General features: G+C 51.6%; 4 protein-coding genes across 11 annotated transcripts; all 4 read right to left on the bottom strand.

Annotated features, from left to right (window-relative positions):
* Positions 1-260: 260 nt before the first annotated feature.
* Positions 261-2,499, bottom strand: LOC127359896 (uncharacterized). Its single transcript, XM_051394216.1, has 6 exons — positions 1,899-2,499; positions 1,579-1,788; positions 1,169-1,485; positions 814-1,070; positions 461-710; positions 261-349 (listed from the first exon to the last, which is right to left on the bottom strand). Exons 1-5 carry the CDS (start codon positions 2,413-2,415, stop codon positions 488-490), a joined length of 1,524 nt encoding a protein of 507 aa, XP_051250176.1. The 5' UTR covers positions 2,416-2,499; the 3' UTR covers positions 261-349; positions 461-487.
* LOC127359898 (uncharacterized) lies at positions 2,468-6,756 on the bottom strand. 8 transcript variants are annotated; one of them, XM_051394224.1, is made up of 7 exons: positions 6,689-6,756; positions 4,891-5,437; positions 4,479-4,806; positions 4,288-4,395; positions 4,165-4,184; positions 3,766-3,915; positions 3,322-3,601 (listed from the first exon to the last, which is right to left on the bottom strand). In XM_051394224.1, exons 2-3 carry the CDS (start codon positions 5,433-5,435, stop codon positions 4,590-4,592), a joined length of 762 nt encoding a protein of 253 aa, XP_051250184.1. In that variant the 5' UTR covers positions 5,436-5,437; positions 6,689-6,756; the 3' UTR covers positions 3,322-3,601; positions 3,766-3,915; positions 4,165-4,184; positions 4,288-4,395; positions 4,479-4,589. The 8 variants fall into 8 exon arrangements, with proteins under 8 accessions (XP_051250185.1, XP_051250184.1, XP_051250182.1 ...); XM_051394222.1 differs by lacking the exon at positions 4,165-4,184; XM_051394221.1 differs by having other exon boundaries at positions 3,766-4,184.
* Positions 6,757-7,558: 802 nt separating this feature from the next.
* LOC127359901 (corepressor interacting with RBPJ 1-like) lies at positions 7,559-8,562 on the bottom strand. The gene is made up of 2 exons (XM_051394228.1): positions 8,410-8,562; positions 7,559-8,322 (listed from the first exon to the last, which is right to left on the bottom strand). The coding sequence occupies exons 1-2, from the start codon at positions 8,456-8,458 to the stop codon at positions 7,910-7,912; spliced, it is 462 nt and encodes a 153-aa protein (XP_051250188.1). The 5' UTR covers positions 8,459-8,562; the 3' UTR covers positions 7,559-7,909.
* Positions 8,563-8,893: 331 nt separating this feature from the next.
* LOC127359900 (uncharacterized) lies at positions 8,894-14,194 on the bottom strand. Its single transcript, XM_051394227.1, has 4 exons — positions 12,783-14,194; positions 12,562-12,698; positions 12,408-12,479; positions 8,894-9,974 (listed from the first exon to the last, which is right to left on the bottom strand). Exons 1-4 carry the CDS (start codon positions 12,852-12,854, stop codon positions 9,491-9,493), a joined length of 765 nt encoding a protein of 254 aa, XP_051250187.1. The 5' UTR covers positions 12,855-14,194; the 3' UTR covers positions 8,894-9,490.
* Between the last annotated feature and the right edge of the window lie 1,481 nt (positions 14,195-15,675).

Here is a 15,675-nt window from a genome sequence, read left to right on the forward strand (position 1 = left end):
TGCTGCAGCAGCTGTTGGTGGTACGGCCAGGACAGCAGCTGAGGGGGCAGGCGGTAAAGGCGCCAGTAGCCGTCTGCACACAGACACCGGTGCTGCCACAGCCGGTGCTGCTGCCAGAGTTACCGCCGCCCTTGCCGCTGCTGTCGTCGCCTGGCCTGCAGGCACCACCGTTGCTGCTGCTGCCGGAGGACGATCCACCGCCGGTGCTCCTTGGCCCGGCGCTGCCGCTGTTGCTGTCGCTGGCGCCACCGCTGCAGCCGCCGAGCCCGCTACCGCTGGTGGTCGTCCCTCTGCTGCAACGCCTGGAGCTAGCACAGCCATCTCCTTCTCCCGCTGCGTCCTGGTGAACCTGAGAACGGATTTCAACATAGTATTTTAGTTACATGTACAATTTTGAGAGCATGTAATTCAAGCATGTCATTACCATAACATATAACACTGTCCAAAGCATCAAACATACCACAGCGAGAGGGTCCTGCTATTCAGCTCATAGAGCTGGATGGGCACCCGAGCCATCAGCCTCTGGTGGCCCAGCACAAGGTCCCGGATGTGCTGGTACCGAAGCAGTTATGCTGTCCCACCGCGACCGCCGGGCACCGCTCACACGGGTGCCTGAGGGGCACACGCGGCAGAGCTGGATGCACACTGCCTCTACCAGCCGGCTTGCACTGGGACTGCTGGCAGGTCCAGAGGTCTGTCCGACCAGGCAGCTGCGGACAACGGACAAAAACAATGATGGATATGAGCATGCTGTGAACATTACAATAGCTCGTGTGTACGTCAGGGAAACGTGTGATGGAAGTGTAGCCTTACCGTCTCATGTTCTCCACACCAGGTATACTGGTGCGGCTAGGCTTCGCTGCCTTGAAGCGCCCCCGAGCTGGCCTGTCCCTGTAGCGGGGAGGGTAAACTACTCGGTCCCTGTCGAATTTTGACAGGGCCTCGTAGAGCCTGATTAGCTCATCTACCCTCCCCTCGGACAAGGCCGGTTCGAAACGCAACCCCACCAAGGCCGTGGCCAACTGGACCACGGCCAGGTACCCCGGCTGGTCATCTGGTCCTCTGTAGTCCTGCAGACACACAAGCAGAGACAGAAAACAATCAGTCAGATGAATGGGAGGAAAAGAGCGCAGTGTGGTGATGTGAGATGCAGAGGTGGCGTGCCTACCTCAGCAGCCTGCTGAGGCTCTGACGAGGACCGGCCGGGGGAGTGGGGTGCGGGCTCGGGGGCAGTGGTCGGACGGGATGGCTCGGGCGCGGGTGCGTCAGCCGGTTGCCCTGACCGCGGGTCCAACTGAGGAGCTGGGACGCCAGGCACGTGGAGGGTGAGGTCATCCACCTCCTCGTGGGCGACGTCAGATTCTTCCTCAGTGGGTGGGGTAAGAGGAACGTCCCCCCCCGCGTCCGGAGTGTCAGGGTCCAAGCTGACGTCCTGCAGCACTCTGCCCGTCTGGGAGTACAGGTACTCAATCCCGATGAGCTCCCCTGAAGTACAACAACACAAATCACGTCACTCAGTCTGGTACAAATATGACTCAGTGTGGACACGCGTAAGCGTGGTGGCTTGAGTGTCCTTACCGGTGTACTCCCTGGGCTTGGTGTAATCCTTGACCACACTCGTGCCAAGCACCCTTTGGCTGAGCTGGTCAAGGGAGTGCTGCAGGGGGCCACTGTAGGAGCGGAGCAGCGGACGTCCCTCCTGTGCCGCGGACGCCGCCCTGTCCTCGTTCCACCGCGTCAACCCCTCCAGGAGAAATGCCTGAAAGTGCCATGGATTGGCACTTTCTCCTGAGGAGGGTCACAGATGTGTTTAGCAGTTTATTCAGTGCACACAATGTGAATGACAATGAGTCAACGACAGTGAAAGATTGACATAGCAGTGAAACATGTGGGTTTACCTGGGATAAAGCGGTTGAGATGCAGGTGGAACGACTCCAGGGACGTGGAGCCTCGTGCACAACGGTACACCGGCAGGCTGATCCCCCCCTTGGTCAGCCTGCTCGTCTCGGTGTACAGCTCCACGTCGGGCGGGTCCTGGATGCACTGGAGGTGACGCCGCTGCTCCGTCCAGATTGCCTGGATGCGGTCCTGGTCCAGCAGGGGAATCCCCATGGTGTCCCGTCCGTTGGCACCGCCGAAGGTTTCCAGGAGGTCACCGATCAGCCGCTCCGTCTCCGCCGCTCCACGCGTGCGGCGACGGCAATGGATAGCCATATCCCTGCGGCTGACGTGCCTCCATACTCCGGCGTCGGACGAGAAGGTCATCCCCTGCGCCTCAAGCATCCTCTTCTTGGCGTCGAGCAACCGGGCTGCGTCCTCTGGGTCCCACAGGAAGATGCACAAGGACAGCTGCTGCAGGAAGGGCTTATACAGCTGGTGGCTCTCGGTGGTGACACCCGACGCAAAGCGGCGCATCAGGTGCCAGATGTCGAGCCGGACCACCAGCTTGTCCCACTCCTTGAACACCTCAGGTGCCTTGGATGTCCCGTGGGACGAACAACAGTCCCGGTCGACGTAGAGGAGCTGAGGGCGGCTCCACCCCAGCGTCCCGGTACCGCCGCATTAACCCCGCAGCCATGGACAACAGACCGGCCCCCTCGGCGTCCGTGAGCACGGACAAAAGCACCTGTCCGTGCTCGTTGCTGACGTTGGTTGCCCACGCTGCGGTCTGGGCGGCAGCACCGGCGAGCTTCCGGGTCACCTGTTTGAGAGAATAACGCACATCAGTAAGGCTGCACGCACATAGCCAGAGCATGATACTCAGCTTGTGCTATAGTACCACATTTACCTTCTTGGTTGAATCCATCTTCAGGATGCTTCCAAAGATGGAGGTGACCCGGGCCTTCACGTCCTCCAGGCGGGAGAGGATGTCGTGGCAGTACACCAGTAACAGCCACCCGTACTGGGGCACGGGTGGCAGATTTGGTGGTGGGGTGCACCTGCGCACGACACCTAGCGACGCGAAGGGCTCCATGACGCTGAGGTAGTGTATGGACCGCCGCATCCAGGCCTCTGTGTGTGCCTCACAGAGTTTGTTGTACAGCTGCGTGGGGCTGTTCCCCCGAGTACGCTCACGCAGCTGTATGATGACCCGCCGGTCGCAGGCAAGCCTACAGAGGAGCACATTATGTGTTACAGAAGAGCCACACACAGAGACGCTGCGTGACAGTGTTCAGACAGCAACTTACTTGTAGGTGAGGATCGCTGGGAACAGGGCGCGATGCCCCTCTCCCAGCTGACCCACGACCTCCTGCGACCAGGCAGCTACCTTCTTCTTACACCGACAGCACTCCAGGTACTCGGTGGCCATCAAGTACCAGCCGTCGATGTCCAGGACCCTCCGGATGGTCCTGTAGAGCCCACACTTGGTGAGGGCCTTGTTGCAGCATGTCGGCCGGACGCCCCACAGACGCAGGGGCGTCCAGAGGAACAGCCGACATGCGAAGAAGGCAGCTGGTGAGGCGGGTGGCTGAGTATAACTCAGCTTGAGGTCCGTGGTGAGTTTAGTCCTCCCCTTGCTGTCTGGCTGGAACAGCTCCCGGCCGATCCACTCCTGCTCTTCCACGGTGAGAGCTGTCCGCCAGCTCTCAGGCAACCGGGCCTGTGAGGAAAAAAACAACACAAACAAACAAACACACTGTAAGGAGGCTGAGTCGGTGCTACATGCAGTTTGACAGTCGACTCCACTGAGTTGTGCGTCCATGAGTACAGGTGGGTGTGTGTGTGTGTGTGTGTGTGTGTGTGTGTGTGTGTGTGTGTTTGTACCTCAGCCGAAGCAGGAGTGGGAGCTGCGGGCTGCTCCACATTCCTCTCCTTCCTCTTCCATCTCCACCTCCTCCGACGGTGCCGGAGGAGGTGGAGATGGAGGCGTCACCACCAGCGGGAGCGGGAGAGTCTGAAGGACCTGTACGTCAGCTTCAGACACAGTCACACACAACAAAATAGATTCAGCACAATGATAGTCATGGGACAAGACTAAGTGAGTCTGAGTGTTGATGACATGCAGTATGCCAGTGATTAGGGCAGAAGGTTTAGTGCTACAAGATGCAGCAGAGCCAAGGGAAGTAGACATGTGAAGGCGTTTAATCAAATCTACATTACCGCCACATGAGTGAGGATGGCACTACCACCTACGAAGATGGCTATATTACCTGCCAAACCTACCTTTGTCCTTCAAGCATCAGCTGTAGCGACCAGTAAATGAAACAATTACAGTTAATACAAACACACTGACAGAAGAATATATATTGATGGCAAATGTGACACGTCCAGTTTGGTGCCAGTTACCTGTTTCTATGTCAGTGGCCATCTGGACCAGTTCCTCGTCCGTCACCTCTGTGGCGTGGGGCGGCGGCGGAACCGAGGGGCGCTGGTCTCTGAAGGATGTAGACACCGCTATGGGGGGGTTGGGCAATGGTTAGTAAATCATGTACAGTGAACTGTACTCTGTTGTGTTAAAGAGAAAGAAAGAGATCTACCTCGAACTGCAGGCTGTGCAGGTGTGGTCATCAGCTTCCTGACCTTGGCCTGCAGCTCACCTGGGCCCATGGGACGCCGGCGGCGATCTTGGAGGCGATCGGCTTGTGTGGCTACAGCGCGGTGGAAGCAGCGGCCTTGCTGGGGCCACTGCTGGTGGTGGTGGGGGCGCTGCTGCTGATGCTGCGGCTGCTGGTGGGTGGAGGGGGGGTAGCAGCCGCAGCTGCCGCCTCTGCCGACCGCTTCGCGTCTCGGCCCAGGATGTACTTCCTGGCGGCGTCCATTGCAGTCCCAGGGTGCGGTGTCTTCCCTCGAAGCCACTTGACAAATCTACAACATGGACGGCATCACATTAGTGAACAATAATGACATACAGCAATTCACAATCCATTGTGTGTAGCACCAATCACTCACCCTTGGCGGTCCTTATCAGAGGACTCGTACAGGTCCTTCAGGGTGTCCTCTTTAAACTTCCCAAAGCCAACAAGGGCCTCGCCCTCACACCCGGGCTGACTGGCACGAGCCCGGGCCTCCTCGTGCGCCCGGTGGAATCTTATGTGTTCAGCGAACTCCGGGTGGGCGCACGAGTACTGGGCGAGAGCGTCCTTGTTGGCCATAAGGGGGCTGTCGGAGGCACTCTTCTCCCGCTCCCGCTGGTGGCTGGCGACCAACTGTACCGTGTAGCCCACGTCGTTCTCCAGGAGCCAACGGAACGTTTGACCCTGGTACTTCCCAAACTGGATGCTGTGGCAGCTCAGCACCAGCATGTGGTTCCCAGGGTCACCGCCCGTGGAGACGACGTGGGCTTGTGCCTCCTTCTCCACCTCCTCCGGCTTCTTGGCCCTCGCAGCAGCGGCGGCCCCGCGTGGCCCCTTGGCGGCGATGTAGGCCACCGCCTCACCAGAGGCCCGCAGGAGAAGCTGCTGCGAGGCTGTGAATTGCAGTTTTGCAAAAACCATTTCTACAATGACAAGAAATGACACAGCACAGCATTAAAGGAGCATTACAGGTTAAACTACATATTAACTGCTATATTACCAGGAATATCACACATAAGATTAATGATATACTGGTACTTCACATTCACTATTGAAACATTACCGTTAACAAACTAACATCACGTGACACAACAGGTAAATAATGAGCCCAGGGTTAGCCCCCTATGCATTGGCAGCCATTAAACAAACAGGCTTATTGTTAATGTATAAAACATACACTTAAACTTTATCTTTTGATTTCACCTGGTGATATTATAACCTTAAGGCTCTAAGGACATTAACTGTATAGTCTTTTCATACTTTAATTTTGTTTTCAGAGATCGTCACATGTTGTAATTATACTGTAGCATCCTAGCTACAGCTACGTTACATTACATTACATAATGGCGATCTCTCAAAATGTATTTAATCTTTAAACAGATTATGTGCTACAGCGAAAAGGCAGCTTATATATTATACAGTAATCAGTTAGCAGTGAAACAGCGAGCCAATGTAACGTTAGCGTAAGTTAGCACTGCCGCCGATGTCATTACCGATCGGTGAAATGTGTTTAAAATAGTATTCCCATACTGTGTTTACTTGTTGAGACCTAGGATGTTGTACTGCTATTGTGTGGAGTTGATATTTAAAGTTTAACTGTGCTTTAGATGCGTTAGCATATAAATCGCTATTAGCATGCTAAGCGTTGGAAATGAATGAGCATTTAGCCACTGCTGTGATGAGCTGACGATCTCTGGAAACGCTTTAAAAACGTGATGAGACAACTTGGCTCACTTCTTAAGACCCTTGGGATGCTGGTACAACGATGTGGAGTCAAAATTTGAAGTGTAAATATGGTTTAAATGTGTAAACAGACCAGCCGCGATTTTGCTAACTAAAAACAAGGAGGTGAATGGGGTCATTTTAGTTACTACTTTTCTGAGGGCTGGCGATCTCTCACAATGTATTTAATCTATAAACAGACTACCTGATTATCTTCCTTAGACCCTGTAGATGTAGTTACTACAGTTTGGAGTCGAAATTCGAAGTATAAATATGGTTTAAATGTGTAAACAGGACGCCTGACGTCCACGTTCAATATTAGCATAAGCTAACCAGAGAGTGCCGGCAGAACGTAATAAAACATTAACTCCATTCAGTACATCGTAACAGTACAGTGGGGTCGCTGTGTTATATCAGTACATTAATATTCTATTTATTTTGGTTTTACTCACTCTCTCAGATCTCACTGCTCTCTCAAATACACACGGGGATTTCTGTCCGTCGCATACGGCAGCCGGTGAGGTTAAGAGGTGGGCGTTAACGTCTAACGCTCGACTAACGCTCGACAATCCGAGCTGCTGATTGGCCCAGAGCTGACAACGCTCGACTAGCGCTCGACAGCACTGGCTGCTCATTGGCCCAGAGCTGACAACGTTCGACTAACGCTCGACAGCACTGGCTGCTGCTCATTGGCTGGCATACAGAGACCATTGCTGGTCATATTGCGCGAAGAAGCAAGGGAGCCGTGCGGAGCGCCGAGGGCGGCGCGCGCAGCCGGCCCCCCGGCCCCCGGTCGGCCGCATTTCCCCGGGCTCGTGTGATAAAAAGCAGCCCCAAAGAGCCTCTCCTTCTATTTCTCCCGATTATAACGCCAAAGAATTGGAACGATCCCCCCTTTCCCCCCCTTCTCTCGACATGTGTCAGTCAAAAGCTGTTGTCCTACGTCATCCCGAGCACATGGCTACTTATCATACGGCGGCGACACGGAGAATTAAAGGCCCCGCACGCATTTAAAGCGACGAGACCTGTTTGGTTAAATGTACATTAATATTTGAATGGTTTTGGCCTCATGAATGGCTCCAGGTTTGTTTGGTTAAATGTACATTAATATTTGAATGGTTTTGGCCTCATGAATGGCTCCAGGTTTAAAAAGTTAAGTTAAAAAATATTTAAATAGAGAAGACAAGGATTTAATCAATTAAATGTTTATTAGAAAGGTTAAAAATGTATAACATAAGCAGGGAAATTGCAGTGTAGAAGCAGCATTACACACAGTAACAACAACACACACACACACACACACACACACACACACACACACACACACACACACACAATCAAAAAAAGCAATATAGAATGCAATATAAAAAATGTATAAATAACCAGTATAATGCAGTCCAAAGTAAAAATAAAAAATATAAGGTGCAATGAACAGATGAAACATATAAGGTGCTTGGATGATACAGTACAGTTGGATAATTTTAATGTTTTTTTGACCTCTTCTCAGCCAGCCACAGCTCCACAGTCTTCCCTTCATAAAGAGCACAGAAGTGCTCTCCCCCATATTGGCTGTGGCCAAAGTCTTTCTGCTGTGGCTGGCCACAGAGCTGGCAGATCCTCAGTTTGTGGGGCTTCCTCACTTTCCCCCCCGGTTTCTCTGGTTTCTCATACCTTCATTTGAGGTTCCAGGCTGTTGTTCTGGGGAGCTTCTGCAGCTCACCAGGGCCAAGCTGTTCCCTGGTCCACTCTTGCACTGTGCGTCCTCCAGGGCCCTCTTTCACAGCACAAAAGTATTGGCCCTTGAAGTACGCGTGGCCACCATCCACCGTGCGTGCTTGGTCACAGATGTAGCAGGGGTCCCCAGGCTGGTGCTGTGGCTTTCCCCTGCTACTTTGGAGGACTTTTTTGTCCTTTGCCGCTTTAATTTTGCGCCTGTAGACAGTGCAACGGGTGGGCTTGCTGGTCCCCGCCACTGGCTCTGCTGCCTGAAGCTGTCGAGGAGAGGAGCTGGAGGAGGAGGAGGATGACGAGGAGGATGAGGAGGCTGAGGAGGAGGAGGATGAGGAGGATGTGCAGTCGTAGTCCCCTAAAATATAAAATACAATACAGAACTCTGTTAGTCAAGGTACATAGAAACACATATGTAGTTTTAAAAAGTGTATTTGTAACAAACCTAATGAAGTGACATGTCTGGTTTTTCGCTTTGCTTTTCTGCCTTCCATTCTGTCCAAATAAAATGCTTGAATGAATTGACTGTCTGTTTTTTGCCTTTTTTTTGAAACCCCTCTTGGGGGAGACACACCTACCAGTTCGGCCCTCTCTCAGTCCGGTCAAACCCCCAAGTTCTCGCAGGAGATAAGAGCCCCCCTGTTGTTTTAATCAGGAAGCCAGGAGGTGAGAAGTGAAGGCCCCTCGGCACCCCCTGTTGTTTTACAATGTCCACTTGTAAAAGGCCAATTCTCACCTAGTCTCTAAGTAAGCCTTTGAACCTGACCTGGTTGACCCCTTGACCCTAGTTTCAAGTGAGGAGAGGGAATGATGTATTGTGACTGTAACTTGTGGGGATTTACTGATATCAGGCACCTATTCTAGATACCTAGTCTTCCCTATATTTATTTAATTTCTTAAAGGCAGAAAGAAGCAGGAGAAAGCATTGGTTTAAAAAAAGAAAAGTTTATTTAAACTAAAACAATTAAGACAACTATATACAACTATATAGATATTGGAATTTGCCCATTGTGGGACAAATAAAAAGGTATAACTTATATATGACAACTATATACATAATATTAATTTAACAAACACAACTGACTAACTAAATACACTATATACACAATATTTACAAATCCCTCCCTCCCAAACACACACACACACAAACAAAGTGTTCGCTCAGGGAGGGGGAGCTGCCCCATCACACACACTCACACACACACACACAAAGTGTTCGCTCAGGGAGGGGGAGCTGCCCCATCACACACACTCACACACACACACACACACAAAGTGTTCGCTCAGGGAGGGGGAGCTGCCCCATCACACACTCACACACACACACACACACAAAGTGTTCGCTCAGGGAGGGGGGGCTGCACCATCACGCCCCTTCACCTCTGCCAGCCACTGCTCCACAGTTCTCCCTTTCCCGTCGGCCCGGGAGCAGAAGGTCTCCGTCTTGTAGCGGCTGTGGCCAAACGCCCGCGTCTTTGGTTGGCCACAGTGCCTGCAGTTGAAGTGGGAGACCTTCTTTGCTGGTTTCATATATTCTCCCAGCTCCCGGGCACGACGCTCTTTCTCCTCCTGGAGCTTGCGCCTCCAGGCAGTGTTTCTAGGCACTGGTGGAGCAGTGGCAGCTGTGGCTGTGGAGGGGGTGACACCTGCCTCTGCGCTGGCGGACGGGACGGCGTCTGCGCTGGCACTGGTGGACGGACGGCGTCCGCGCTGACACTGGTGGAGGCTTGTGGGGTGGCTGAGGAGGAGGAGGAGGAGGAGGTGGTGGCAGTTGAGGAGCTGGCGACGATGAGGTCGTATAGCTCCGGGGCCAGCGGCCCTCTGATGGTGGCAGCCAGACCAGAAGCGTCCGCAGGCAGGCGGTGCTGGAGGGGCTGGTCTGGCTGCTCAGGCTGCTGCAGCACAGTCCGTGGGGCAGGCAGGGGCTCCGCTGCAGTCTGGGAAGCGCTGGGCCCCGGGACTGCAATGGCGATGGTGTCCCTCATCATCGCCTTGCTCCTCTTGGTGTGCCTTAAAAAACAGAATGTAACAAATGCACATTAGTAATCATGACATACACACACACACACACACACACACACACACACACACACACACACACACACACACACACACACACACACACACACACACACACAATGCCACTTCAGATCAGATGTGAGAGAAAGGATCAGGTCTTAACATTGCGTCAGGGTCCGCTGATTGACCTCATACAGCTGGATGCGGGTGCCTGCATGAGGGCTGCACAACTATAAACATTCTCTCGAATTGTTTGATAGTCCCTCATGACGGCACTCCAGCGATGAATGCGGACCCCGGCAATCGTCCTCCCCTCACTGCAGTGGAGGATGCTGAGGTCCAGCAGGACAGCCTCCACAAGCCTCGACACATCGGGAGACTGCGCCGCTCCCGCCCCCCTTGCCCAGGACCGCACTACATTGACACACAAAGAGAGAGAGAGAGAGAGAGAGAGAGAGAGAGAGAGAGTGAGTTAGTTAGTGACTGACAGCACAGAACAAGAACCAAACAAAGCTTGGAAATTTATTGTGACTGCTTACCGCTTCACACTATCCACCCCTGGTGTGTGAGCGTGCCGCTGGGTGGTCCTGAATCGGCCCTGGACGAGCCGGTCCTGGTGACGGGGGGGAATGTGACCGCCGCCTTGTCCCAGTCACTCAATTTCAGCCAGAGAGCGGTGACCTCTCTGGCTTGCCTGGGAGTGACGTAGCGGCGGTGGCGCAGTTCCACGAGGGCCTGGGCCAGGGCCACGACGTGCTGGTAGCTGCCTCGACCGTCTGGCCCGATAACGTCCTCCTCCTCAGCCTGCTGCACCTCCATTAGGTCCAAGCGGGCGGGGGGCGGGTGAGGTTTGAGGACTGAAGGAGAGCGCTGTGGTGTTCGAGGAGACGAATCTCCTCTGGCTCCTCTTCCTCCTCCTCCTCCTCCTCCTCCTCCTCCTCGAACCCTTCATCACTGCCCCCCCCCGCTTCCTCCTCATCAGTCCCTGGAGTGTCAGGAGATGTTAAATGACAGACACCTAAGACAGGTGTTAAACGTTACCGTTACCTCAGACAGATTTATGACTTACCTGTGTACTCCCTGGGCACGGTGTAAGTGTCGACCAGCGTGAGCCCAAGAAGCTCTTGGGTCAGCTGGTCGAAGCTGTGCTGCAGCTGGGCACTGTAGCAACGCAGCGCCGACCTCTGTCCTCCCTCAACTGCCGCCCTGCCTCGATTCTCGTTCCACCGCACCAGGCCCTCCAGCAGGTAACCCTAACCCTAACCCTAACCCTAACCCTTTCCCCCTTTCATTTCCCCTCTGAAGAAGTGCCGGCGAGGCACGAAACGTCAGGGGATCCTGCTCTGTCAGCGGAGCCGCTGCCGCTCCTTAAACTTTTTAATTAGTCTCTTTATTATTCGGAACCAGGACCCTCGTTGGTTTTTTAAATTTAAATCATTAAAAGTTACGTTTTAATAGCACCCGGTGTGAACACCTTGCCTACCTGAGCGCTTCATCCTCCTCTCCCGCAACTGTCGGCTTCCTCCTCTGTTGGATTAAAAAGAAATAAGACTTTTTCCACCCAGTCTACTCCACAGAGAACCCGGAAACACGGAACGACATGACGCAGAAACCGCAACAACCGCATGCAGCGAGATGGACGCAGGTGGGTCACACACACACGGGTGCACACAGGGCGGAGGGCAGCGGACCCCGACACGAGCGGGGTCGGGGGGGAGCAGGCAGACCCGCGGCTGCAACTTACAGGACCCCTCCCTCTCTCTCTTTTTTCTTTTTCTCCCCACACACAGAGCGGACCGGAAAGCAGACACAGCAGCACACACGGCACAAACAACACCGCACATACGAACACACACACACCAATTAAACAGGCACTGGACACATCCACCCGTTTTGCAGCTAAACATCACTTAAAACTTATACAAGCCACACATCATCACAACAACATACAGCAGGCTTTTGAGGAGGGCGAAATTCCTAAAGGGATGTTACGCAAAACACTCCAACTGGCCAGCTTCATAAAACCATCCTCTCCATCACAAAACACAACAGACACACTCAAAGAAAACACACTCACTTGGTTATGGCAAAACATGCACATTTTATTAGCACATTACAAAGACATAATCACACATCTCCTTAACACCCCTGGCAACGAGTTGGCGTTTACAGTAGCCACACAATGGGCTCTTAGACGCTACGGCAACAGAATCGATCCAGACACAATTACATTTGCACATGATCTGCTCTTCACCACAGCCACTCTTTCTAACCCTTCCTCCCCCCTGAAATATTGTGATTCAGATGAGGATTTTTCTTTTTCCCTCCCTCCTCACCTGCCTAACACGGAGCCCTCTTTTCCTCAGCCTAACCACATCTCTCCACAGCCTCTGGACAACACCCCAGTCCCAGACTACCACTCACCTCCTACTTCCCCCCACAGGCGCTGCCCCCAGAGGACGGTGAATGCCATGGCTCCCGAGGACTGCTGTCAGCCTGGAGTAACAAACATAATTACTCAAAAAAACAATAATGACACACAGGGCTCCCAGTCCCGCAGTAGCACCCCAACACCTACCTGCGTTCATGCAGAGTCTGGCCTGGGGTCAGTATTAAACGGCACCTTCCATCTCCCGGCGCCCGCGCCCAGATCACATCAGGGTGGGGAGAGCGCACCCACTGAGGCAGAGGCGGCTCCCCGGTGTAACACAGAATCTGTGAGGAAAAATGAAATGATGAGTAATTTAGGTCAAAAAGTCAACATGACAGACTACTATTCCAACTCTGATCTTTCCTCACCCATTCCAAAAATACACCTGCCGGGGAGACGTACCGAGCCGAGGGGCTCTCCCCACCGGGGCGCGGGCGCATGCGCAGACACAGCCTCTGACCCCACTTACCATCAGGCCAGAGACAACCGCAAGCTGCGGGACTGGGAATTCAAAATTAATAAACCAATTGCCATACTGGGGGATTCAAACATACACAGAATCCCCAAATTTAACCACCCTTTTGTCCAGGCTGACAGCTACCCGGGAGCCTCCTTCTATCATTTCTGGAAGATTCTGGAAAAAACACCAATTAACAGAAACCCAAAAGTGCTGATCCTCTCGGTGGGCCTAAATAACAGGGCTCAGGATCCCCACAACACCTCTGTGAAACAGCTCAGAACTGTGGTCAACAAGGCTTGCTCGGCCTTCCCTAATGCTTCCATAATCGTTCCTATTATCAACCATTCACCACATCTACCAGCAATAGAACAGCACAATCTGGCAATAATCAATAATCACATAATAAAACACTATACACATTTCTCAGCTTTCCCGGACCAGGATTTCATAACACAAACTGACAACATACAGTGGACTACAGAGACAGCCAGTGCTATCTTCTCCCACTGGCTAGGGGAGCTGGACAACTTAATTTCAGACCTACATGACACATAGATTAATTACAGCACATCACACACAAGATAATTCACAACACATTACATCATAGTTATTCAACATGTTATTACAACCTTATACATAACTCATACGGCACCATGGACTTTTACCAATTTCAAATGTATCACTTACCTCTTAAATTCACATTGGGAAGGCCGAGCTTGACGTGTTGTATCATCATCATCATCATCATCATCATCATCCCTACTCATTTTCATTACCATCTCCTCACCTCATTATTCACCTGAACCTGTATGCAGGATAGAGAGCGGAGGGAACTCGGCCCGTTACCATCTCCGGACCAACACATCAGACTTGGAAAATTAAGAGTGACACTATTCAATAATTCAACTCACTATAATTTTATTTAAACAATACCAATAAAAAATCATGAATGTCACAATCTCCACTTTCTCTGTCTGGATTTGTCCTTTTTACATTCTGTCCCATATGCATATTGACTCTCTCACACCACTAATTTGTAATAACCAACTTACCTTGTGTTCTGATTGTCATTTCTCATATGCATAATACTTCCTGAGCTGCACCTTTGACAGTGTAAACACACCTGGAATTAGCACGTTGCATCACGATTTAATTTTACACAATTTATTTCGTTGATGTGTTGCCTCCTGTGTTTCACCAGTTTTTATTTTATTTTCTTTCTGAAATTATTTCTTAAAAAATATATTTTATTTCCAGGGAGGCGGGGTCTGCACGACGGACCGCACGCCCCCAGGCCAGTGCACCAGAGCCCTGATTGGGTTGCTAACTTCACTCACTTCGAACCTAACCCTAACCCTAACCCCTAACCCTAACCCTAACCCCTAACCCCTAACCCTAACCCTAACCCTAACCCTAACCCCTAACCCTAACCCTAACCCTACCCCTAACCCCCCTAACCCTAACCCTAACCCTAACCCTAACCCTAACCTAACCCTAACCCCTAACCCAACCCTAACCCTAACCCTAACCCTAACCCTAACCCTGTGGGTGGGGATTTTTATTAATAGAAAAGTTTTTTTAAAAAGGGGGGGGGGTTGGGGGGGGGGGGGGCAAAAGTGGGGGGGGGGGGGATGGCCAGCTCTCCGTCTCCATCTTCTCCAAAGAGGTTTTATAAGCTCACTATTAGAGTTATATTAGACCGGTTCGCCTTTGTTATATGAAGTATAAATATGTAGGTCCTATTTTTCATGTTCTGTTCTCTCTCTTGTATGTCAGGTGGCGTTCGCTCGCGACGTTTCGTCCGCTTCATGGGACTTCTTCAGGCTGCCATGACATACAGGTGGTTTTCTTGTTATTTTAGAGGTAAGTATCCCCTTAAAGTGCGGTAAGTATTCCTTTTGGTTGAGGTAAGTATCCCCTTTAGTTGAGGTAAGTAATCCTTTTAGTTGAGGTAAGTATTTAATTTAGTTCCTTCTAGTTGAGGTAAGTATTTCTTTTATTTGAGGTAAGTGTTTAATTTTGTTGAGGTAAGTATCCCCTAACAATGAGCCCCTCTGGGGAGATGTGGCTCCCTCAGAGGGCCGTGCCAAACTGAATTCAAAATGTCCGCTGTTCCCTTTTATGCTCTCAGCCCCTCCCTTTCTGAAAGTTCGTGTTCCTCCTCCATTGTAGTGATTTTCTCTAACTGTTATTTCCCCTGTCTTTTTCAAATAAAATCCTTTGTTTCTGGCTCCAATTCTTTGCCTTTAACTTATATATAGTGTTCATATGTATGATTAACACTTTATTCACTGGGTATGTGTGCCTCCCTTTAATGGCTACACTTCATCCATGGTATTTAAATGCCTACTTTATTTAGTGGCTTCATCCATTATATGAGCTTGGAATGTCCTTCACTGAGGTTTAAAGATAAATTAAGGCCAGTATTTTGGAGCCAGGGTGGGGACTAGATTTGAATAGGGCCTAGGATTTGGGGTTAGGGCCTCAAAGGGGGCTTAGTTTGGGTCCAATTGGTTAGGGTTAGTTCAGAAATATATGGGCTGGGGTTAGATGGGATTTAGACTGGGTTAGCTTATTATAGCTTAGCATGGGTAGGAGCACTGACCATTGATCCACAGGAGGCCCTGGCTGGTTAGGTTTGGGTTGGGGTGGGGGTCTCCACCTAAGTGGAGGCCCCCAAAGTGCACTCTCCACCCTGTGGATGGCCAGCTCTCCGTCTCCATCTTCTCCAAAGAGGTTTTATAAGCTCACTATTAGAGTTATATTAGACCGGTTCGCCTTTGTTATATGAAGTATAAATA

Source organism: Dicentrarchus labrax, unplaced genomic scaffold, assembly GCF_905237075.1.
Source record: "Dicentrarchus labrax unplaced genomic scaffold, dlabrax2021, whole genome shotgun sequence".
NCBI lineage: Eukaryota > Metazoa > Chordata > Actinopteri > Moronidae > Dicentrarchus > Dicentrarchus labrax.